At 59.7% G+C, this 20,529-nt stretch overlaps 3 protein-coding genes across 11 annotated transcripts; 2 read left to right on the top strand and 1 right to left on the bottom strand.

Annotated features, from left to right (window-relative positions):
- Positions 1–767: 767 nt before the first annotated feature.
- SRPK3 (SRSF protein kinase 3) lies at positions 768–5,509 on the top strand. The gene is made up of 15 exons (XM_086389584.1): positions 768–992; positions 1,064–1,194; positions 1,325–1,433; positions 1,565–1,652; positions 1,917–2,006; positions 2,569–2,673; positions 2,760–2,925; positions 3,030–3,055; positions 3,538–3,667; positions 3,739–3,978; positions 4,063–4,163; positions 4,513–4,620; positions 4,696–4,765; positions 4,848–4,940; positions 5,053–5,509. Exons 1-15 carry the CDS (start codon positions 865–867, stop codon positions 5,235–5,237), a joined length of 1,770 nt encoding a protein of 589 aa, XP_086245710.1. The 5' UTR covers positions 768–864; the 3' UTR covers positions 5,238–5,509.
- A 39-nt stretch (positions 5,510–5,548) lies between these two features.
- On the bottom strand, positions 5,549–14,089 carry IDH3G (isocitrate dehydrogenase (NAD(+)) 3 non-catalytic subunit gamma). 8 transcript variants are annotated; one of them, XM_086389576.1, is made up of 13 exons: positions 13,961–14,089; positions 10,510–10,548; positions 10,178–10,189; positions 9,807–9,904; positions 9,405–9,517; positions 8,407–8,467; positions 8,192–8,324; positions 7,933–8,066; positions 7,646–7,748; positions 7,408–7,554; positions 6,166–6,260; positions 6,022–6,082; positions 5,549–5,754 (listed from the first exon to the last, which is right to left on the bottom strand). In XM_086389576.1, the coding sequence occupies exons 1-13, from the start codon at positions 14,039–14,041 to the stop codon at positions 5,653–5,655; spliced, it is 1,179 nt and encodes a 392-aa protein (XP_086245702.1). In that variant the 5' UTR covers positions 14,042–14,089; the 3' UTR covers positions 5,549–5,652. The 8 variants fall into 8 exon arrangements, with proteins under 8 accessions (XP_086245702.1, XP_086245701.1, XP_086245703.1 ...); XM_086389575.1 differs by lacking the exon at positions 10,178–10,189 and having other exon boundaries at positions 10,510–10,671; XM_086389577.1 differs by lacking the exon at positions 10,178–10,189.
- On the top strand, positions 14,040–18,129 carry SSR4 (signal sequence receptor subunit 4). Of its 2 annotated transcripts, XM_086389586.1 has the most exons (7): positions 14,040–14,104; positions 14,382–14,464; positions 16,248–16,366; positions 17,139–17,213; positions 17,379–17,468; positions 17,728–17,793; positions 17,968–18,129. In XM_086389586.1, the coding sequence occupies exons 1-7, from the start codon at positions 14,040–14,042 to the stop codon at positions 18,070–18,072; spliced, it is 603 nt and encodes a 200-aa protein (XP_086245712.1). In that variant the 3' UTR covers positions 18,073–18,129. The 2 variants fall into 2 exon arrangements, with proteins under 2 accessions (XP_086245712.1, XP_086245711.1); XM_086389585.1 differs by lacking the exon at positions 14,040–14,104 and having other exon boundaries at positions 14,370–14,464.
- The last annotated feature ends 2,400 nt before the right edge of the window (positions 18,130–20,529 follow it).

Raw genomic sequence — 20,529 nt, 5'->3', positions numbered from 1 at the left:
CCCTTGGCTACCACCCCAAGGTCACAGGCTTTGGAGGGCTGTGTGACCTGGGCCACTAGAGCCATGGGTTCCTTTGCTTTCCACTTGAAGATTCCCCGAGGGCAGGGCCAGGGTGGACACCTCTCTGTGCATCCCACATGGACATGTGCACTTGTTGGAGCCAGGGAGCAAGGCAGAGATGGACCCAGGGAGCCACAGGCATGCCGTGCAGCCCTGGGGTCCCACCTGGGCAGCCCCCAGGCCTGTACCTCTGGTGGGAAGACCTCACGCCCCCGACCCGCGCCTGGCCAGGGCCCCTCAGGATGCCACATGGAGGGACGAGAGGACACTGGGCTGCCGCGTCTTGGGGCTCCAGGACCCGAGTGGCCAGGGAGTGAGGTACCCACGAGAGTAGCTGGGGTCGCCTCTGGGCAGGCTTGCACAAGCCAGAAGCCAGAGCATGTTTTCAGTTGTGGCCACTGCCCGAGGGCATATGAGAGGGGGCACCGTGCCCACAGGGCCCTTACCAGGCTCTGGAGCCCCGGGACTCCAGTTTGAGGACCAGCTCACCACCACGTGGCCACTCTGCAGCACCCTCTGCCAGTCCTGGGGTGCAGGAGCTTAGCCCAGGGTCCAGGTCACCACATCCCGGTATGGTGGTCCTAGGGTGCCAGGGAACTCCCCAGGGAGGCAGTGGCACACTGTGTCCCCACGGCGGCGCCCTTGGCCAGCCCTGGGATGGGGGCGGGGGGCTCGTCCTGGGGGATCGGGCCCTCGAGGGCCGCTGTCACCGCGCCGCCCCCTCCCCGCTGCATACCTTGCCCACAGCCGAGCAGCTGGGAGGCTATTTATAAAGGCGGGTGAGATCAGCAGCCGAGGCTATAAATGCACGGGCTGCGACCGGGCCCCAGAGGAGCGGCCGCCCGGGGCGCCGGAGCTGCGGGCAGCGCGGCCAGAATGAGCGCCAGTGCAAGCGGCGGCTGCGGCGGCGACGACAGCGACAGCAGCAGCAGGTAAGGCCAGGCCGGGCTGCCTGGGGCCCCTGGCGGCCCGCGCGCTCACTGCCTGCCCGCCCCACCCGCAGCTCGCAGGCCTCCTGCGGGCCCGAGTCCTCCGGCTCCGAACTGGCCCCCATCGCCCCTGCGCCTCAGATGCTGCAGGGGCTGCTGGGCTCCGACGATGAGGAGCAGGAAGACCCCAAGGACTACTGCAAGGGTGAGGCCCCGGGGAGGAGGAGGGGGCCCGGAGCCCACCCACGTGGGCCAAGGGTCCCGGCAGCACGGTGCCGTGCTGGGGCAGGGGTAAGGCGCCACCCTCAGCGGCCTCTGTGGGCTCCCTTCTCCAGGCGGCTACTACCCTGTGAAAATCGGGGACCTGTTCAATGGGCGGTACCACGTGGTGCGCAAGCTGGGCTGGGGCCACTTCTCCACTGTCTGGCTCTGCTGGGACATCCAGTGAGTGTCGTCCCCCCTGCCCCGGGGCTCCATGCCAGCTGGGATCCTGCCCCTGGGCACGCCTGCGGCTATGGTGAGGGCCCCGTGGGTCTGTCTGGTGCCGGCGGCCGACATGGGTCTCGGTGTTGCAGGCGCAAGCGTTTTGTGGCTCTCAAAGTGGTGAAGAGCGCGGGGCATTACACGGAGACAGCTGTAGATGAGATCAAGCTCCTGAAATGTGTGAGGCGCCTCCCCTACCCGTTCCCAGCTCCCTGGGAGCCGCCTGGGGCCTGCCGGGCTTCACAGGCTGGGGCGGGGCGCCCGCAGGGGTAGGCTCCAGCTGGCTCGGCCGAGGGGGAGGACCCGGAGGGCGGGCCTGAGGCTTTTCTTCCAGTGAGGCCCAAGCACAGCGGGACAGGGGGGCCGGAGGGGCTGCCCACCCCGGGGGAGCAGCTGGCAAGGGGGAGGTTGAAGCCATATGTGGACCTTTGGTTTCTACTGCAGGTCCGAGACAGTGACCCCAGTGACCCCAAAAGAGAAACCATTGTCCAGCTCATCGATGACTTCAGGATCTCAGGGGTTAACGGAGTCCATATCCTTTGCAGGCTGAGCAAACAAGTGTGGCATCTCAGCAGGAGATAGCTGGCTGGTGCCTTCCAGCTCCAGGGGCCTCAGTTTGCTATCTGTGTGATGGGCTGTTTATCCCTTCCAATGACACTAGTCTACGAAATACCCCCACCACTTCAGGGATTTGCGTCTGGGCATGGGGGGTGGAGCAGATAACCAGATTGGCATTGGCAATCCATGGCTAGGTTACCCCCAAGTGGGAGGCACCGTCTCAGTGTGCCTTCCCTTTCAGGGGGGCTGTCAATAGGCTCTTGGGCAGACATGGACACAGGACTGGAGCTGTTCCGAGAAACCTGTCTACTCCTCCAGTGCCCTGTCCCTAGGAAGACCACAGAAAGTACGGTGCCAACTGGCACACCAGAGAGTGACAGGGACACTAGAGCGCCACCGGGACAGTGGTGATACAGGACCTCCCAGACCCAGCTCTATGCTGCCTGAGCCTCGGGGCTCCCCCACCCCAGCTGAAGGTGGGCAGGACCTGGGCCCCAGCTGCATGCCCAGCGGCTGCCCTTCACTCCTGGCCCCAGATGTGTGCATGGTGTTGGAGGTCCTTGGCCATCAGCTGCTCAAGTGGATCATCAAGTCCAACTACCAGGGCCTGCCCGTACCCTGTGTGAAGAGCATCGTGAGGCAGGTGAGCTCTTCCTGAGTTCGGCAGGAAGAGCCCTGTGGCACGCAGCCAGGGCAGGGTGGGTGGACTTCAGGACTGGCTCTCTACAGGTGCTGCACGGCCTGGATTACCTCCACACCAAGTGCAAGATCATCCACACGGACATCAAGCCCGAGAACATTCTGCTGTGTGTGGGGGATGCCTACATCCGGCGCCTGGCCGCTGAGGCCACAGAGTGGCAACAGTCAGGGGCACCACCCCCATCCCGCTCCACAGGTACCCAGATCCTGCGTGGGGCCAGGGCAGGGCCCGTGGGCCTCAGCCCCGGCCTGAGTCTCAGTTCCTTTCTCTTCCTCCCGGCTCTGCCTGCTCCACCGCAGTCAGTACCGCCCCCCAGGAGGTCTTGGTAAGTTGGGCCGCCTCTTTTCCTAGGCCTCATTTTCCCATCTGCTCAGAGCTCACCTCTCAGCCTCTCTGGTTCCCCCTTCTCCCTAACTCTCCCTGCTGCCCAACACTCCTGCAGGGGCATTTCCAAAAGGCTGGGTGGCCTGGATGAGGGTGATACAGAGGGGGCCACAAGCCCCAAACGGCCCTGGGTGGCCACTGGGGCTCACCACCACCTCCCCGAAAGGACAATGTGTTAACAGCTGGCCCCAGGGGAGGCTGGCGCCCAGCCAGAGGCTTCTTGGTTCTTCCTTGGCCTCCAGCTCTGGAGAGTGGAGGGCAGGAGGGGACCCAGGAGGTGGGCGAGGTGGCAGGACCATGTCCTGGTGACCATGGGGTCCTGGGACCTGCAGAGCTTGTCCCCTGTGGGAGCCCCGTGGAGACACTTGGGCTGCTCCGTGGCTGGCTGCCAGGCACCCCCAGGCTGACCCTGGTTCTCGGCAGACGGGGAAGCTGTCGAAAAACAAGAGGAAGAAAATGCGGCGCAAGCGGAAACAGCAGAAGCGGCTGCTGGAGGAGCGGCTGCGTGACCTGCAGAAGCTGGAGGCCATGGAGGCCACGGCCCAGGCCGAGGGTGAGGATGGGAGCAGGGAGCGGGCCCCCCGGCGGCGGCTGCCCACTCAGCACCTTGGCCTGTCTCCCCAGACTCCAGCTCCAGACTCGAGGCGGGCAGTGGCTCCACATCCTCTTCCGGTTGCCACCTGGGCGGCGTGGGGGCTGACCCCTCGCCGGCTTCTTCATCCCCGGCCCCCAGGGGCAACCGCAGCCTCAGCCCGGGCTCCCAGACCTCAGGCTTCTCGGGCTCCCTCTTCTCCCCTGCCTCGTGCTCCATCCTCTCAGGCTCGTCCAACCAGCGGGAGGTTGGCGGCCTCCTCTCCCCTAGCAGTAAGTGGGACCAGGCCAGCGGGCAGTGGGCAGGGCTGGGCCAGTGCCCAACCAGCTCAGCCACTCTTTCTCTTGCTTCCCCAGCACCGTTTGGTGCCTCCAACCTCCTGGTGAACCCCCTAGAGCCCCAAAACGCAGACAAGATCAAGATCAAGATCGCAGACCTGGGCAACGCCTGCTGGGTGGTATGAGCAGGCACCCTGCTATGAATGAGGCTGGTCCCCAGGGCTCGACCAGACCCCCATGCCTGCCTCAGGCTGCAGTCCCAGGGCTGAGCCCAAAACAGCACCTCTCCCACCTGGTCGGCAGGACTGGGCCCATGGGCGGGGGTGGACGGCCATGGTGCAGGGGCCAGCCTGTCTCAGGTCACCTTGCCAGGCCCTCTTAGGACAAGGGGGGCCCCTGAGGCTCAGAGCGAGCCCCACGATGCTCCTGGGGTACATGGGCCCACAAGAGGTGGGAGACATGTTGAGGGCAACTAAGGGCAGACCAGCCCTGGCCCCAGCCCCTCCCCTGGGCTCCCCTTGCCTCCAGCACAAGCACTTCACCGAGGACATCCAGACACGGCAGTACCGGGCTGTGGAGGTGCTGATCGGCGCAGAGTATGGGCCCCCAGCTGACATCTGGAGCACAGCGTGCATGGTATGTCTGCCCGTGGCTGTACCCCATCCGGGCAGACTCACTGGGGCCAACAGCCTTACCCTCTGCCCTTTTCAGGCCTTTGAGCTGGCCACTGGGGACTACCTATTTGAACCGCACTCGGGAGAAGACTACAGTCGTGATGAGGGTAGGAAGTGGCGAACCCCAGGGTCCGGCCTCAGGACCTCCCAGCCGCCTGGCCAACCTCCCAGCTCCCTTTCTGTCCACAGACCACATCGCCCACATTGTGGAGCTGTTAGGAGACATCCCCCCAGCCTTTGCCCTCTCAGGCCGCTACTCCCGGGAGTTCTTCAACCGGAGAGGTGGGGCCACCGGGATGGAGGGGTGATGTGGGAACTTGGGGGCCAGCGAGGGGTCTCAGATGACAGGCCTCCCAGGAGGAGGCTGACCTGTGGCGTGCTGGCCTGCCTCCAGGGGAGCTTCGGCACATCCACAACCTCAAGCACTGGGGCCTATACGAGGTGCTCATGGAGAAGTACGAGTGGCCCCTGGAGCAGGCCACACAGTTCAGCGCCTTCCTGCTGCCCATGATGGAATACATCCCCGAGAAGCGGGCCAGTGCAGCCGACTGCCTGCAGCACCCTTGGCTCAATCCCTAGGCCCTGTGGGCACTTTGGGCAGCTTGGGGCGGGCCCGGCTCCCTCCCTACACCCCCGGCCCCTAGTGCCTTCAGGGAAAGCAGGACAGTTCCTGCCCACCCTGCTGAGTGGGAGCTTTCTCATACCCACCTGGGCGGGGCAGGCCAGGGAAGACAGATCTGCCGAGGCCAGGATCTGGCCTTTCAGAATGTGTTCTGCCCCCCAACCCTCACAGAGGGGCCCTCTGAATGGGAAGTGTGCTGTTTCTTTTCTTAATAAAGTGTGACCTGAAACACCTGCGTCAATAGTGACAAAAGCACGCCACCAAGGGCTGGGGCGGAAGTGGGTTTATTCTGGGTCCGCCCACTGAGCCACCCAGGGTGCTGGTGGCGCCAAGCAGATCTGAAGAGTGGGCCTAAACAGTCCTGGGGACAGCCTAGGCCTCCACGGCCCGACCGTTAATGACACGGATATGGCGGATGATGTCCTGGATGGCTTCCGACGTGGTGCCCTGGCCCCCGATGTCTGGGGTGTGCATCTGCAGGAGACGGGCAAACTTGGGCACACACCAGGATCTGGCCAATCCCTGAGCCCTGGCCTGCAGGCAGCCCAGGGCTGCCCACTACACTCTGTGGCCTGCAGGAGCTGGAAGGGCCACCAGGGGGGCCGCAGTACCAGCTAAGGCCAAGAAGGCCTAGCCAACCTGGTGTCACCCTCCTCATGGTGGCGCTAGGTCACCATTTCCAGCCCCTTGGGCGTCCTATCAGCTCAACCTGGGAGAGGGGTGGGGGTTGGGGGGCCTCACGTTTTCATTGTCCATGGATGCCAGGACGGCCTTGCGGATGGAGGTGGCATAGGAGTGCAGCCTGAGGAAGAAGAACAGAATTCAGTCCTCTGGGCCTCGTTCGCAGCCTGAGGGCTGATGGCCGGGCATTGAGAAGCCACTTACTTGAGGTGGTCGAGCATCATGCAACTTGCCAGCAGTGTAGCTGTGGGGTTGGCAATGTTCTTATTGGCAATACTCTTCCCTGTGTTCCTTGTAGCCTGGAAGAGGCAACATGAAAAAGGAGGGGGCTGGTGAATGTAAGAATGTTGAGGGTATCCTGCATTGGTGTGAACTGTCCAGAACAGGCAAATCCAGAGACTGAGCAGGTGAGATTGGTGCGAGGGGCTGGGGGGAAGGGAAAGAGAATGCTGGCCACAATTACCAGATTTCTTTTTTTTTTTTTTTTGGTAAGAAGTGGATTCATTCAGATTCAGAGAGAAGCATGCTCTACAGAGTGGGCCATCGCAGAGGGCAAGGGCCTACAAAATTTCTCTCTATGGTGATGAAAATGTTCTAGAATTAGTGGGGATGTTTGCAAAATTTTGAATATTCTAGAAACCACTAAATAATTTACTTTCAATGACTGAACTAGAAAGTGTATGAGCTATAGTTTTTTGCCGACCTTTGTTGACAAAAGTCCATCTAGTCAAAGCTATGGTTTTTCCAGTAGTCATGTATGTGGACTTCCCTTGTGGCTCAGATGGTAGAGAGTCTGTCTGCAATGCTGGAGACCAGGGTTCAATCCCTGGGTTGGAAAGATGAAGATCCCCTGGAGAAGGAAACGGCAACCCACTCCAGTGTACTTGCCCAGAGGATCCCGTGGACAGAAGAGCTACACTCCATGGGGTCGCAAGGAGTTGGACACTGACTGAGCAACTCCACTTTCACTTTCAAGTATGGGTGTGAGAGTTGGACCATAAAGCAAGCTGAGTGCCAAAGAATTGATGCTTTTGAACTGTGGTGTTGGAGAAGACTCTTAAGAGTCCCCTGGACTGCAAGGAGGTCAAACCAGTCAATCCTAAAGGAAATCAGTCCTGAATATTCAGTGGAAGGACTGATGTTGAAGCTGAAGCTCCAATACTTTGGCCACATGATGGGAAGAACTGAGTCCTTGGGAAAGACCTTGATGCTGGGGAAGATTTAAGGTGGGAGGAGAAGGGGACAACAGAGGATGAGATGGTTGGATGGCATCACCGACTCAATGGACATGAGTTTGAGCAAGCTCTAGGAATTGGTGATGGACAGGGAGGACTAGCATGATTGCAGTCCATGGGGTGGCAAAGAGTCAGACACGACTGAGCAACTGAACTGACTGAGCCCTAGTTCACAAAGGCCCATGACCTTGGCATCGCTGGTGGCACTCACCGTCTCAAACACGGCATACACATGGCCATAGTTGGCCCCAGCCACAAGGCCGGGGCCCCCAACTAGCCCAGCACAGACGTTGTTGACGATGTTGCCATAGAGATTGGGCATCACCATGACATCAAACTGCTGGGGCCGGGACACCAGCTGTGGGGTGGGGAGCAGCAGTCAGGAGTTGGAGCACCAGCAGGCCCATGCACCCAGGGCAGGGGCCCATGCAGCATGGCAGCCCAACTACCTGCATGGTGGTGTTGTCCACAATCATATTCTCAAAGGTGATCTGGGGGTAGCGGGCTGCCACTTCCCTGCAGCACTGGAGGAAGAGCCCATCGCCCAGTTTCCTAGGGTGATGCAGGACACCAGCTTGGCCACGGCCACCACCCACCAGAGGGACGGTATTCACCAACACCACAGAACCACCAGTCCCGTTTGCAGAGTGGGAAGAACCCCGTTCCACCTCCCCCCGATGTGTGCACTGAGAGCAGGCCTGGGCCCTGGCGCAGAGGGGCAGCGTTGGGGACGTACATGATGTTGGCCTTGTGCACGGCTGTCACTTTCTTGCGCCCGCTCTCCTGGGCCAGTTGGAAGGCGTACTCAGCAATACGCAGGGACTTGGCCTTGGTGATGATCTTTAGGCTCTCCACCACACCCGCCACACTCTGGGAAGGCGAGGAGGGACAGGAGACTCATATCCTGTCGGAGCCTGCCCTCTGGCATGAGGTTCTGTCCAGGCATGGCCTTCCTGACTACCGGCCTAGCCAGGTGCCCCCTGCGCCCCACTCACCTCGTGTTCCAGGCTGCTGTACTCGCCCTCTGTGTTCTCCCGGACAATGAGGATATCAATGTCCCGATGCCGGGTCACCACACCTGGCAGGCTCTTACAGTGGATGACGTTGGCATAGAGGTCCAGGCTGGTGCTGCAGGTGTACCAAATCAGATCAGCCGGCCGCGGCCACCACCATCCCCAGCCAGCACCCACGCTGCGCCCTTGGCTCTCACCGAAGGATGTTGTTTCGCGATTTGTGGGATGGGGGCAGGTTGTGGTTTGTTTCAATGTTGCCTGCAGGACAGAAACAAGACCAGCAGGCTGGAGAAGGGCCCAGGCTCCAGTGTACTCCCGCATTTGAGCTGGTGGGAGCAGGGCTTCACAGAACACCCTAGCGCACTTGCAGTCGAAGTGCCATGAGGGCGGATGGATGTGTGCGTCTGAGTGTTGAGTTCACTGATGGCTTCCTGGCACATAACAGACGCTCGATAAATACTAAATGAAGGAAGGGATGAAAACAGCTGGCAGCTAGCCAGAAGGTCTTGCGAGACCCTGGGTGAGGCTTGGCAAGGCCAGGGTCCAGCTGCAAGGGCAGCTTGGCCAGGGTTCGTGCCAGGCCTTGTGTCAAGGTGCCACAAGAGCTCCAGCTCAGGGGCAGGCAAGAGTTGCCTGTAAAAGACCACGCCTTCACCTTGGCTGGAACCAGGGCACCCAGAGGGCCAGCTGCCCCTGAGAGAAGGCAGTCAGAGAATGCCAAGTTGAGGGGGCCCTTCTCAGGTCCCCACGGGGCTACCTCGGGCACCCTATCATTGGCATGTCAGCCCCTCCAGGCGACAGCCAGGGCCTGCATCTCTACCTTTGTCTCGGCTCACTCACTGCTCCTACAGAGCAGGTGATGGGCTCAAGTGTGCAGAATGAGTGATGGAAAGTTTAAGGAGCTGGACCCAACTGAGGAACACTCAGCGAGGGTCAAGCTCCCAGCTGTAACTTCCACAGCTGTGCCAACTAGAGCCAAGGCCACCAGTGGGGGCTTAAACCTGCATCGGTGTGACACCCAGCGTGTGAAGGAAGACTCTGAGAGCCACAGCTGACTCCAGCAAAGAGGGCGGCCCCAGGCGGGAGGGAGCCCACGCCTAGACAGGCTCCCACAGCAGCTAGTGACACCGAGACCACCGAGGTGCAGCACCCATGGGCGCCCAAGGACAAGGGTCAGCTCACAAGGGAGTCTCACCCTTCAGGGCTACGCGGTTCCGACGGATGGCCATGATGGCATTGCGGATGTCCTCCTCGTCCGCGGTGGAGCTCACGTGCACCTCTTCAAAGTCCACAGGCACACATGCATGCCTGGGGCAGAGTGGGATCAGGACGGTGATCCCAGGCCCCGAGCACAGGGCACAGAGGTCTCTCCTCTGCTGTTGCCCACTCTGCCTGGGCTCTGGCCAAGGGGAGACTGAGCCTAGCTGTGCCAGCTGATGGGGGTGCCCTGACACTCCAAGAAGGCATGAGTCGCTCGGGTTCTGCCCTCCCCCTCACCCGGCTCAGCCTGGCAGGAGGGCAGGCACCAGGACAAGGGGCTGCCCACCACTGGCTCGCTACCCTCATGGTGCCCCGTTCTCAGGGTCCCCCTCTATACCTGAACACTGACTTGACGTGCAGCATGAGCTCTGGCCCAATGCCATCTCCCGGAATCATGGTCACCGTGTGCCGCCCACCATACTTCGCCGACGGGGGCTGGAAGGGAGGGGGAGGGGGCAGGCCTTCAGTTCCCTTCCTCCCTCGAGTCCTGACTCAGTGGGCCAGCCAATTGGGAGGTGCCAACTCAGGGTACCCCAACCATATGCCCTGCCCCACCCACAGTGCAGCGCTGCTCGTGGGGGGTTGCAGTCCCCCCAAGTCAGGAGGGCAACCACAGAAGCAGGTCCCACCTCCGCCTGGAACTGGGTCAACCCCAAAGCCACTAAAAGCCCCCAACCTGACAAACAGGCAGGCGGGAAGGATACTCACAATTGTTTGTTGCTAGAGGCGGGGACAGGAAGGAAGAAGACACAGATCAGCCGAGGTTAGAAGAACAAGGCAGGGCCCAGGGAACCAGGCTTTGCCCCCAGGGTTCAGGGGAGGAGGAGAGGAGAGGAGGGAAGGAGGAGAGGTGGAGATTGCGCCTCAGGGGACACATGGAGGGAACAGAGCCAAGAGGCGTGGCACACACATGTGCCCACACACACACCCCTCTACACCCCAGGTGCCCACAAACCCATCCACATGCACCTGCACACACACTCTTCTGCACACACGTACAGACGGACACGTGCCTGTATGCACTAGGGCAGGTTACTTACTGAGAAGCTCCTCCGGGGGGCCTCGTGGGAACCTAGAACCTGGCAGAGAGAACCCAGATGCCAGTGGTTGTTGTCAAGTTGGCCAGGGTCAGCCGAGCTCCTGGCAGGGGAGGTGGGCACCCCCACCATGCCCAGATAGGCCCTGTGGCTCTGGAGCTTCCGCTGTCCAAAGACATTTACAGAAATGTTGACGCTTCCCTCCCCGCCTTTTGCTGTTTCTGAGTTTTCTCAGCCAATTTTTCCTGCTCAGTGCGGTCTGTTGAGTGAGCAGAAATTGGCACACTCAACACAGTACAAAAGGGAAACCATAATAGCAAACCACAAGGCTACCACGACCGTGATGCATGTCATTTTTTTTCATCACGTCTCCTTACTACAAAAGCAGCATACAGTCAGAACATGGCGACGATCCGGATCATGGAAACCAGAGGGGAAAAGATAGCACCCAGCCCTCTGCCCAGCCAAAGATTAGCCCTACTGGCCACATGGGGAATAGCCCTCTAGGATCAGAAGAAGAGCAGATGCTCATCCTTAATTAAGGCCTTTATAAAGGTTTGCAAAGATGCTTCGTGGCCTGCGTGGATGACAGATGTCCCCAACCCCCCCACTTGCAACGGCCACACGTGGTCATGTCGGTGCCATGCCTGAGAGCTTCAGAGCAACAGCCACTTGAGTCAAATGGGACAGGTGCTCAGAGGGACCCATCTGGAGTCCCCACACTTACCTGGAGGAAGAAGCCCAGGTCCCAGCTCCTGCCACAGGGGGCTACAGGCTCACACTTTCCTCTCTGGGGAGCCCCACCTGTGTGCCGCTCAATGCAAAGAGGCGGGGACTGAGCCACAGTCCTTCCTTCTCACTCAGGGATGCCCTGCAACTTGCCTGCTGGGGGAGCAGCAGAGGATGCCAGCCAATGATAGTCACTGTGGCCATTTCCCAAAGAGCCTTGCCTTCCTGCTAGGAGTCTAGAAAGCTCAGGCAGAGGCTGACCACCCCATGTGGGTCTCTCCGGCTGGTTTTCACAAGGTACCCACTTGCACAAAGCTCTGCAGGTATAGGAGTTAGGAAGGGGGTGATGAACAGGACAAGATGCTCCTTGGGTTTCTACTGATCCGCGGAGCCCCCGGATCAGGAGCCAGATGCATGCTTGGGGTTTTTCTGTTTGCCTTCTAGCAACTGTCAGTATCTAGATTCATCTCTCTATAGGCTCTCGACACAAACTTGCACATGGTGGCTTAGACTGCCCTTCCTCCAGGAAGCCTTCCCGATGCCCTAAGGCTGCTGAGCTGCTGGTCCCCTTGGGCTGCAAAGCCCTACTCGTTCCCTTCCTCCCAATCCCCATCTCCCTAGGTTATGGCTGCCTCACTCCTTCTCCAACCCTTAAGCCCCAGAGAGTGGACGCGGTGTCTGTCTGATCTCCTACTATCACCCCAGGACCCAGAAGAATGCCTGGTCCAGAGCTGGGACACGAAACACATTTCTTGACTGAACTGAACACATCAAAAGATGAAGAAAGATATGGCAGGTTCTGAGACTAGGGAGACCTCAGTCCAAAGCCTCCATCCACTACTCCTGGTGGCAAACAGCTTAACCTTGCTAAGCTTCTTCCCCTTACCTGAAATCCATGGAACAGAGGTGCCTACTTTATCTGACCACTGGAAGCATTAAGTGAAAAGAGGTATGCAAGCTGTTCAGTCCCGAGCTGAGGGATGAGGGCTCCCCTTCACCTCAGCAGCCCCTCAGGCCAGTGTGCAAGGCTGGTGACCAATGAGGAGATGCTGGGCTGGCCCCTATGGCTGCCAGCTAATTCCTCCTGGGTTCCAGCTCTCTGAGGCCCACAGGCACGGGGCAGGTGACCTGGCCACGATGGTGAGCCACCACTCACACCGTGCCTGGCTCTATTTCAGTGCAAGAACCCCCCACCAGACCGTGGGTCCCATGACTACCACCAGGGCTGAACCTCTCCCTCATCTGGTCCCAATGCTACATGTTCCATCCAGCTTTGGCCAAAGACCCAGAGAGCTCTCGGGATAGCAACTTCCCTGACCTTGCTCTGGACAGACTCAGGCCCCTTCCTTCAGAGAGTTACAAAGATTCTGTGAACCTATCCATCAAAGGACCCCAGGACAAGGCAAGATGTGATACATGCATTGGTCTCCAGCTTGTTCATCAAGCAGGAAGGTGGACTGTTACCCTCGTCCTTTCAGAGTACCACAGAAAGCACTCCAGAATGGTATGTGATTCAACCAAAGGGCTCCTGTGCTGCACACCTTAGTGAAGTTTCTCTCTTCAGTATGTTTCTGTTGGATCAAGTACCAATGGTGTCTGCATGTTTTCCCACAAGGTCCCACTAACTGGGACCAAAGATCTGGGCTTCATCTCTAAAGGTTCCCATACCCAAGACAACCAGTCTGGGGCAAGGCATTCCCCAGCTAGCAGCCTTTCAGTCTCCTCATTCCCGCCCCAATATGAACACAAGCACACACACAGGTGAAGTCAGCAAGGAGACAAATGTCCCCATCAGGATCCTGCAAGAGCCTAGCGGCCAGGAACCTTTAGAAAGCCTCTCGCCAGCAAGTGGGAGAAGTCAGCACTTAACACAGAATTTAATAAGGCAGAAGCTGCGACAGGCCAGCCTTCCCAAAGGCTCAGAGCGGGGAAGCATGCCAGGAGATGTGACCGCAAGGAGTGTCAGCAAAGTCACTGAGTTCTGGAAGGTCAGAGGTGGGTGGATTCTTTGACAGCGAGGGGAAACTGGAGCCCAGAGAGAGAGGTCAGACCTCTCATCCCTTCGGGCCAGTCCCGACTTGATGACGCTTAGGACTTCCCACCCACCTAGGGACTACACTATCCTCATGGAAGTGTGTCACGAGAGGAATCAGACCCGAACAAGCAAGATCCTAAACAGAGAACGATGGAAGCAAAGTCCTCGCGGCCTCCCGACCCGCCGCCAGCTTCAGGAATCCTAGCTCCTTCCCATTCCCAGCGCCTGCAGGGTGGGAAAGCCCCTGGGGCACCGAAAAATCAGACTGGCCACCTCCACTGGGAGAGGTGGCAAAGCGGTTCATAAGAGGGAAATCCGAGGAGGACGGGCGGCCGGGAACGGATTCCCAGGAGCACAGGAGCAAGGCGGGCCGGACACGCGACCGCCTCACAAGGGTTCCCACAAGGACACTGGGAAGTGACACTGCCCCCCGCTCGCCGGGAACTCCCCCGCCACCACATGCAGACTCCTGGAGCGCCAGACCAGGGTCAACTTAAGCTAACCCCTTCACTGACAGCGGAGGTGGCCAATCAACCCCGGGCCGCGACACGCTCCCCTCCCCGTGAGGCCCGCAGCCAATCGGGCTCCAGAACGGTCCGAGCGCGGCGGCGGCCCGCCTAACCCCGCCGAGTTGCTAACAGCTCTTAGTGAGTGCGGCGGATGTCCCCGTGGGCCGCTCCTCCCTCTCACCTCCCAAGGACGCCAGAGGAGGGCCGGCCTGAGCGCTGCCTTCACAGCGCCGCCCGCGGCCGTCGCCACCTTCAGCGCCATGACAGAACGTGAAGACAGCCGCAGGTTCCGACACGCAGCTGCCGCTCTCGCGAGAGCTCGGCGGAGCGCGACGTCTCGGGAGGGGGCGTGGTCCCGGCAGTACGCACGCACACGGCCGCGCCGGTTTCCCACGCCTTTTTCCGGCGCCGGAGGCGCCGCCGCCGCCATCTTTGGGGGGCGGTCGGCTGGGCGCCTGGTCCGGGGAGGAGACACGTCAGTACCGCCGGCGACGTCAGAGGCCCGCCCAGCCCGCCGGCGCCCGATTGGCTGCGGCGGCCGCTGACGCGTCGCGCTTCCTCGTCTACTCCTCGTGTTCAGGCTAACCACTCTCTTTTTCCCTTGGCAGAGAACAGGCGATGGCGGCGCTGGCATCTCTCGGCGCCCTGGCGCTACTGCTGCTGTCCGGTCTCTCCTGCTGCTCAGGTAGCGGCCTGGCCGGAGTTCTTTTCTGGCGAGCCTCTCACCCACGACTGGTGGTGCGTCGGGGGAGGACGGGTGCGGGCAGAGCGGGGGTCTGGGCCTTCTCCCTCTGAGAGGCAGGTGGTCTCTGGTCGCGGCGGCCGAGGCCACCATGCTCTCGTGCACCACACACGTTCACCCAGCAGCTGAGCTGCTGGAAGAAACAGCCTGATCTGTGCCCCGTCTGCTCCAGTGAGGAAGACTCCCAGAGCCTTTCTGTGCGCCTGGCCCCAGCTCCAGCAGGGAAAGTGACACTCGTCCCTGCCGCCACTCCTAGAGCCCCCGATCTGGGCGGGGAGGGGAGTGGACAGGAGCAAAGCTCTGCAGTGTAGGGCGATCGGAGCGAGAAACTGAGCCGGTGGAGAGGAACGATCTGACCCGATGTGGGGTCAGGCCTCCCTAGGAATGGGGCTCCGAGTGAAGCGAGGAAGCAGAGACGGTCCAGGCAGAAGGGCCCAGAGTGCAGACGAGTTAGAAGGGACCTGAAGAGGGAAAGATGAGTGTCTGGATCAGACGCTTGGTTTGTGTCCCCTAAGGCCTTGTTGGATCCGTATAGGGTTTTTCAGCAGAGTCAGATGGCTTCACATTCTTGAGAGGTTGTTAACAGTGGCCCGGCTGAGTTCTGACTGACACTGGAGTCCAGAAGTGGGTTTAGCAGGAGGTCCTTCCAGGAGCCCACAATGGGCCTGGGGGCCTGGACTGGGTTAGGACCACTTTGAGCACTTTATCTGCCCTACTTCAGGCCAGCACCCTTGATGGCCTGGAGTGTTTCACCAGCCTCAGTGGCCACCCAACCCACACCCTGGTCACTGGCTCCTCAGGAACTCCCCATGCTGTAGGCAGTGATGCCTGGAAAGGACAAACCTGACCGTGAAACTGTGCTTTCCCGCGTCTGGAGGAAGGTCAAACTTGGCAAAGTGTGGAAGCATCTGGGGAACGTGGCTTCCGAGAACCACTTCCCACCGACATTCCCAGGCATCTTCCTCCCACTGGTTCAGTCCCAAGCCTCAGCCTAAGTCATGGCCCTGCCCTGACACCGCGTTAGAGCAGCTGGTGCCTGGTGAAACCTTTCCTTCCCTGTGGCCTCTAGCAGTGTGGAGATGGTGAGGGTGTGTCCTTTCTCTCAGGGCAGCAGGACAAGTTGTGCGTCTGGACCCAGATCGCCCATTTCCTTTCCTCCGGAACCGCTGGGGCCAGTCTTGGCTTTCTGTCAACTGTCTGGGGCAGAGACCCTTCATGTGGGAAGCCCGCATAAGTTTTTGTGCTTTTATGTCTGCAGAGCACGTCTTCAGTCAACTAGCTAGGGCCTTGCGGCTCTGAATTGAGGTCAGCCTAGCCCTGGGCTTTTGGGGTATTCCAGGGCAGGCTGTATCCCTAAACCATTGCATGGCTTTTCTGTCTGTAGGTCCAGGTACAGAGTTGAGTTGTGCAGTGAATTCACACAGTGCACTTCCCACCCCCCAACATGCTCACCTGTTCTTTTGCCCTGACATTGAGGTTCCACACACACAGTCTTCCCATCCCCCTTTCTCTGCCTTCCTTAAAGGCTGCCCCACCCCTCTTGTCCCCTGCACTTCTGATTGGTCATTTGGATCCGTCTCCCAGACTCCACCTGGCAGGGTCCAAAGGGCCCATTGTGTCTTTAGTGGATGAGCTCTGGGAAGTGGGGTAGGGTGGTCCCTTCTGCCCTGCAACTCAGTGAGCGAAAGCCAGGCCTTATCCCTCCCTCTCTGCCTCCTCCCTGCAGCAGAGGCCTGTGTGGAGCCCCAGATCACCCCTTCCTACTATACCACCTCGGATGCTGTCATTTCTACTGAGACTGTCTTCATCGTGGAGATCTCCTTGACTTGCAAGAACAGGGTCCAGGTGAGGCAGCAGGGCTTCAGCCAAGAGGGCAAAGGTTCAGAGGTGGGCAGGGAGCCTGAGCCTTTGGGTCCTCAGTAGCACCAGGTGAGCCCAGACCCAGGGCTCCACGAGGACAGAGCGAGCATCAGGGTTTCGCTGCCCAGCTGAAGGCGAGAACAGGGCACAGGTGACTAAAGAACATCCAGCTCACCGGCCAGGTCTACTTTTCCCCCACGCAGCAGTGTAGGCAGACACTTTGCTGTGTCTGGAAAGCATGCTCATGGGAAGAGAGAGAGCCAGGCTCAGCCCCAGGGCTCCTGTATCCCCTTTCTGGTTGCTCTTGGCTGAAACGTGTGTCTACATGGGCATTTGGTGACTTAAAAACTGAGCAGCCCTGGCCTGGGTCCCTGCAACCTGAAGGCCCAAAGAAAGATGGAAGTTGGGCTTTCTTAGGTACCACCTTCTTTAGGCAGCTCCTTGGGTGCCCCTGATCCCAGTACTCACTTCCAGACTCAAGAGAAGAAAAGAGAACACTTCAGTCATCTCACCCCTGTTCACCTAACAGGCTTGCTGGGGATTAGGGAGGCCAGGCCAGCGGGGAGGTGTGGTCCCCAAGGAGCAAGACCAACATGGAGAGACTGGCCCCCATGGTTCTCACTTGGTGCCCCTACCAGACCCAGCACAGTCCCTGACTCTGCCTGGCAGCCTGCTTACCCTAGGCGTGGGCATAGCGGAACCTCACAGACAGCACAAGAAGGGAGAAGGTGACTCTCTTTTTATCCCCTCCCCCCAGAACATGGCTCTCTATGCTGACGTCAGTGGAAAACAATTTCCTGTCACCCGGGGCCAGGACGTGGGACGTTACCAGGTAAGGGAGGCTGTGGCCGTCACTTTCGGGGGAGGCCACCTGCTCGCAGGTGCAGCCTGAAGCCCTGGGCGGCTTGACCAGCTGAGCTGAGGTCCTTGGACTCTGTGCGCTGGTAGCAGCAGCACGCCCATCATATCCACCCCTTGCCAAACGCACCCCACCCAGGTGTCCTGGAGCCTAGATCACAAGAGCGCCCACGCGGGCACCTATGAGGTCCGGTTCTTTGATGAGGAGTCCTATAGCCTCTTGAGGAAGGTGAGTGTCCCCAAAGCCCCCCAGGCCTGTTGGAGGGAGGGTGCAGCCCACAGCCACAGCTTTCTCTCCCCTGCAATCCCCATCCCCCTTCCCAACTCAGAGCAGGATGGATGGGTAGCCACCTTCCTGCCTGACCGCCCACCCCAGGTAGCCCCATGCCTTTCCTTTGCCCACCTCTCTTCTCCCACAACTCTGGGCAGGGTTCTGCCTCAACCTGCCCACCCGGCAGAGCCCCCTGACCCCAGCACCTCCCTCACAGGCTCAGAGAAACAATGAGGATGTTTCTGTCATCCCACCTCTATTCACGGTCAGCGTAGACCATCGGGTAAGCTGGAGGAGGGGACTGGCTCAGCCCAGGGGAAGGGGTGGGGCACATGGCCAGCCTCACCTTTGAGGGGGCACTGGGGGCTTCGCCAAGGTGGGTGGCGTGTCTTTGTGCCCCCTGGAGTGGCTGGCCCCCTCCCCCGTCTAAGGAGACCATGGTTCTCCTTTCTTGCAGGGTACCTGGAACGGGCCCTGGGTCTCCACTGAAGTCCTGGCCGCAGCCATCGGACTAGTGATCTACTACCTGGCCTTCAGCGCCAAGAGCCACATCCAGGCCTGAGGGTGGTGCCCGCCCCCACCCTTGCTTCTTTGAATAAAGAGCTATTGGCTATCCTGAGCACTGGAGCTGGGTCACGCACATGGGCAGAGCTGGGTGCCCAGCATCCATCCACCCGAGCAGACGGCACAGGTCTGGAGGTCCTCTCCTCCTCATGTGTGTCTGCTTCATTCCTTGGCTGTCACTACCACTCCGTTCTTAGCCCTCAGATGGTTTTTGGGACTGAATGCTCAGTGCCCAGCATCTCTCAGGGTTGCCTTCGTGGTTTCCCTCCCACCCGTCTTCTGGAAGAGTGTGGCCTTGTCTGCCTGCCCTCACCCAGCCTGCCTGGGCCCACCTAGGGAAGGGCCTTCTGACCACCTGCCACTGTGAGGGCAGGGTCCCAGGGACAGTGGTGTGGGAAGCTTGCCTGGAACTCAGGGGTTAGTAGCATATGCAGGTGCAGCCCTTCTGGCCTTTGGAAGGGTTCCTGGGCTTTGGAACTCGGGGCACGAGCCACACCCCCAGTACTTTGTGTTTTTCCTGGGGGGTGTTGCAGGCACCCCTATGGAGCTGATGCTGTTGAATCGAGTTCCAGTAGCTCTCTGGGGGATAGTCCTTGCAGGCTCTCTGCTCCAGCCAGTTACCCCCAGGATGCTCCTGTCTCATGACATCAGGTGGGGCCCAGAGAAAGGCAGAGACAGACCCCCCCCTACCCCCGCCCAAGCTTCTGAGGAGCCCACTGTCAGCCCTTTACAGCCTGGCCTTGCACCTTGCTTCCTAGCAACCCCTCCCCGCCCCACCAGCACCTGGCAGGCATTCCTGTGCAGGCTCCATGCTCCGAGTCAACCCACAGCCGTCCCTCCAGTCCGGTTTCCCTCCTGCCACGGGTGGGTGAGGGGGGAATGCCTAGGGTCCTTCCCCACTGCACACGTTTGCTCACCTGTGACCTGGCTGCTTCCTGGGCATCAGTGAGAGATTGTTTTGGGATCAGCCAGCAAAGCACCTGGCGCCCATCACCTGTTACCAGAGAGAATGAATAACAAGCCTCCAGGGAGGCTGCACCAAAAGGGAAAGTGAAAGTGAAGTCGCTCAGTCATGTCCGACTCTTTGCCACCCCGTGGACTGTAGCCTACCAGGCTTCTCCATCCATGGAGTTTTCCAGGCAAGAATACTGGAGTGGGTTGCCATTTCCTTCTCCAGGAGATCTTCCCAACCCAGGGATTGAACCCGGGTCTCCCTCATTGTAGGCAGAGGCTTTATCGTCTGAGCCACCAGGGTAGACTCAAAACCTACCTGAGCAGGTAGGGGATCTCCTGTGGGCTCTGTCCTTGGGAGCATGGAGGGACTTGTTTGGGGACCTTCTTAGGACTCTGGGATCCCAGCTGCTCCTTGCCCCCACCCTCAGGTGGGCAGGGGGTGACTGGCAGGAATAGGGAGGTTCCAGGTCACAGGTGAGTGCCCCTAAGACCTGAAGGGGCGAGGGCACCCTGGCTGAGGGGCTTTCTGTATTCCACATAGGTGCTTGCTAGTTGAGCACTGCTCCTAAAAACGCACAGTAGCAGTTGGCCACGCTGGGGCTCTTTAAGATGCAGGCTCCATCACCACTCTGCCGGGAGAGGGTGAGACCCAAATGTGAAGTTGCTGGTCCAGGGCATTGTGATGACACATCTGCCAGAGCCAATGAGAGCTAAGCTCTCACATGGGGACCCAAGGTTACAGGCCTGTCCTAGACCCCATCCCAGGAGCCCTGGGCATCTGGCACCCCACCTCAGAGCAAGAATGAGGTGCCTCTAGAGCCATCAAAGTAAGTGCCCTTGGTCACCTGCTCTAGCCAGTTTTCTGTGACAGGTTGGGCCGTGGGCACCCCATTCTTGCAGGGACGTGTATGGAGTGTCCCCTCTCGAGGACACTCGTGTCCCAAGAGTTGCCATGCCTAGCCCCCAGCTCCAGAGGCCTAGGATGTCAGCTGTTTGCCCTTTTCAGGAAGAAACCACTGCTGTTCCATGTGCCATGCTGGGTCTTCACTCCCAGCTGTTCATTCAGCAGGGCACTCCACTTCTATGGGCTGATTTCTTGCTCACACCAATCTTGGCAAATTAGAGGAAGTCTATTGCTCTTCCAAGAAAATGTTTAAATGTATCCCCACCCACTTAAGGTGCTGGCAGTGTCCTGTCCTGTTCAGGACACCAAGCTGAAGGGCTGGCCACACACATGGTCCCTGGAATTGCTAGACTTAGCAGGGTTCCTGGCACTGAGCAGGACTGCTGTGCTGGATGGAGTCTCTGGGAGTTCCCACCAGCCCAGGTCAAAAGACACATCTCATGAGTGCTAGCCGTTGCCTTCCAGAAGACCACAGCCCACTGCCCTGTAAGGCTCTCCCTGAACCACTTTCTCTAGGACCTGACCAGAGCTAGAGTGTTGGCCTCAGGTGCATGCCAGCACCAGGCCATTGCCAGTCCTGAGTCCAGTCTCTGCCTC

Source organism: Bos grunniens, chromosome X (genome assembly GCF_055505025.1).
Source record: "Bos grunniens cultivar Pamir isolate PY7600 chromosome X, Bosgru_T2T1.0, whole genome shotgun sequence".
In the NCBI taxonomy this organism is placed as follows: Eukaryota; Metazoa; Chordata; class Mammalia; order Artiodactyla; family Bovidae; genus Bos; species Bos grunniens.
The sequence above is the reverse complement of the archived record's forward strand: the minus strand, read 5'-3'. Positions and strand labels throughout refer to the sequence as shown.

Bases quoted from the DNA above. Each gene is read 5' to 3' on its own strand.
- SRPK3 (XM_086389584.1), top strand. From the start codon at position 865: ATGCACGGGCTGCGACCGGGCCCCAGAGGAGCGGCCGCCCGGGGCGCC. The intron at 3,056-3,537 runs GTAAGTTGGGCC...GGTTCTCGGCAG, and splicing joins CCGCCCCCCAGGAGGTCTTG to ACGGGGAAGCTGTCGAAAAA. The intron at 3,979-4,062 runs GTAAGTGGGACC...TTGCTTCCCCAG, and splicing joins CGGCCTCCTCTCCCCTAGCA to CACCGTTTGGTGCCTCCAAC.
- SSR4 (XM_086389586.1), top strand. From the start codon at position 14,040: ATGACAGAACGTGAAGACAGCCGCAGGTTCCGACACGCAGCTGCCGCT. The intron at 14,105-14,381 runs GAGCGCGACGTC...CTCTTTTTCCCT, and splicing joins GCTCTCGCGAGAGCTCGGCG to TGGCAGAGAACAGGCGATGG. The intron at 17,214-17,378 runs GTAAGGGAGGCT...CACCCCACCCAG, and splicing joins AGGACGTGGGACGTTACCAG to GTGTCCTGGAGCCTAGATCA.
- IDH3G (XM_086389575.1), bottom strand. From the start codon at position 14,041: ATGGCGCTGAAGGTGGCGACGGCCGCGGGCGGCGCTGTGAAGGCAGCG. The intron at 10,672-13,960 runs GTGAGAGGGAGG...GTCTTTGGACAG, and splicing joins TCCTCTGGCGTCCTTGGGAG to CGGAAGCTCCAGAGCCACAG. The intron at 7,749-7,932 runs GTACGTCCCCAA...GCATCACCCTAG, and splicing joins GTGCACAAGGCCAACATCAT to GAAACTGGGCGATGGGCTCT.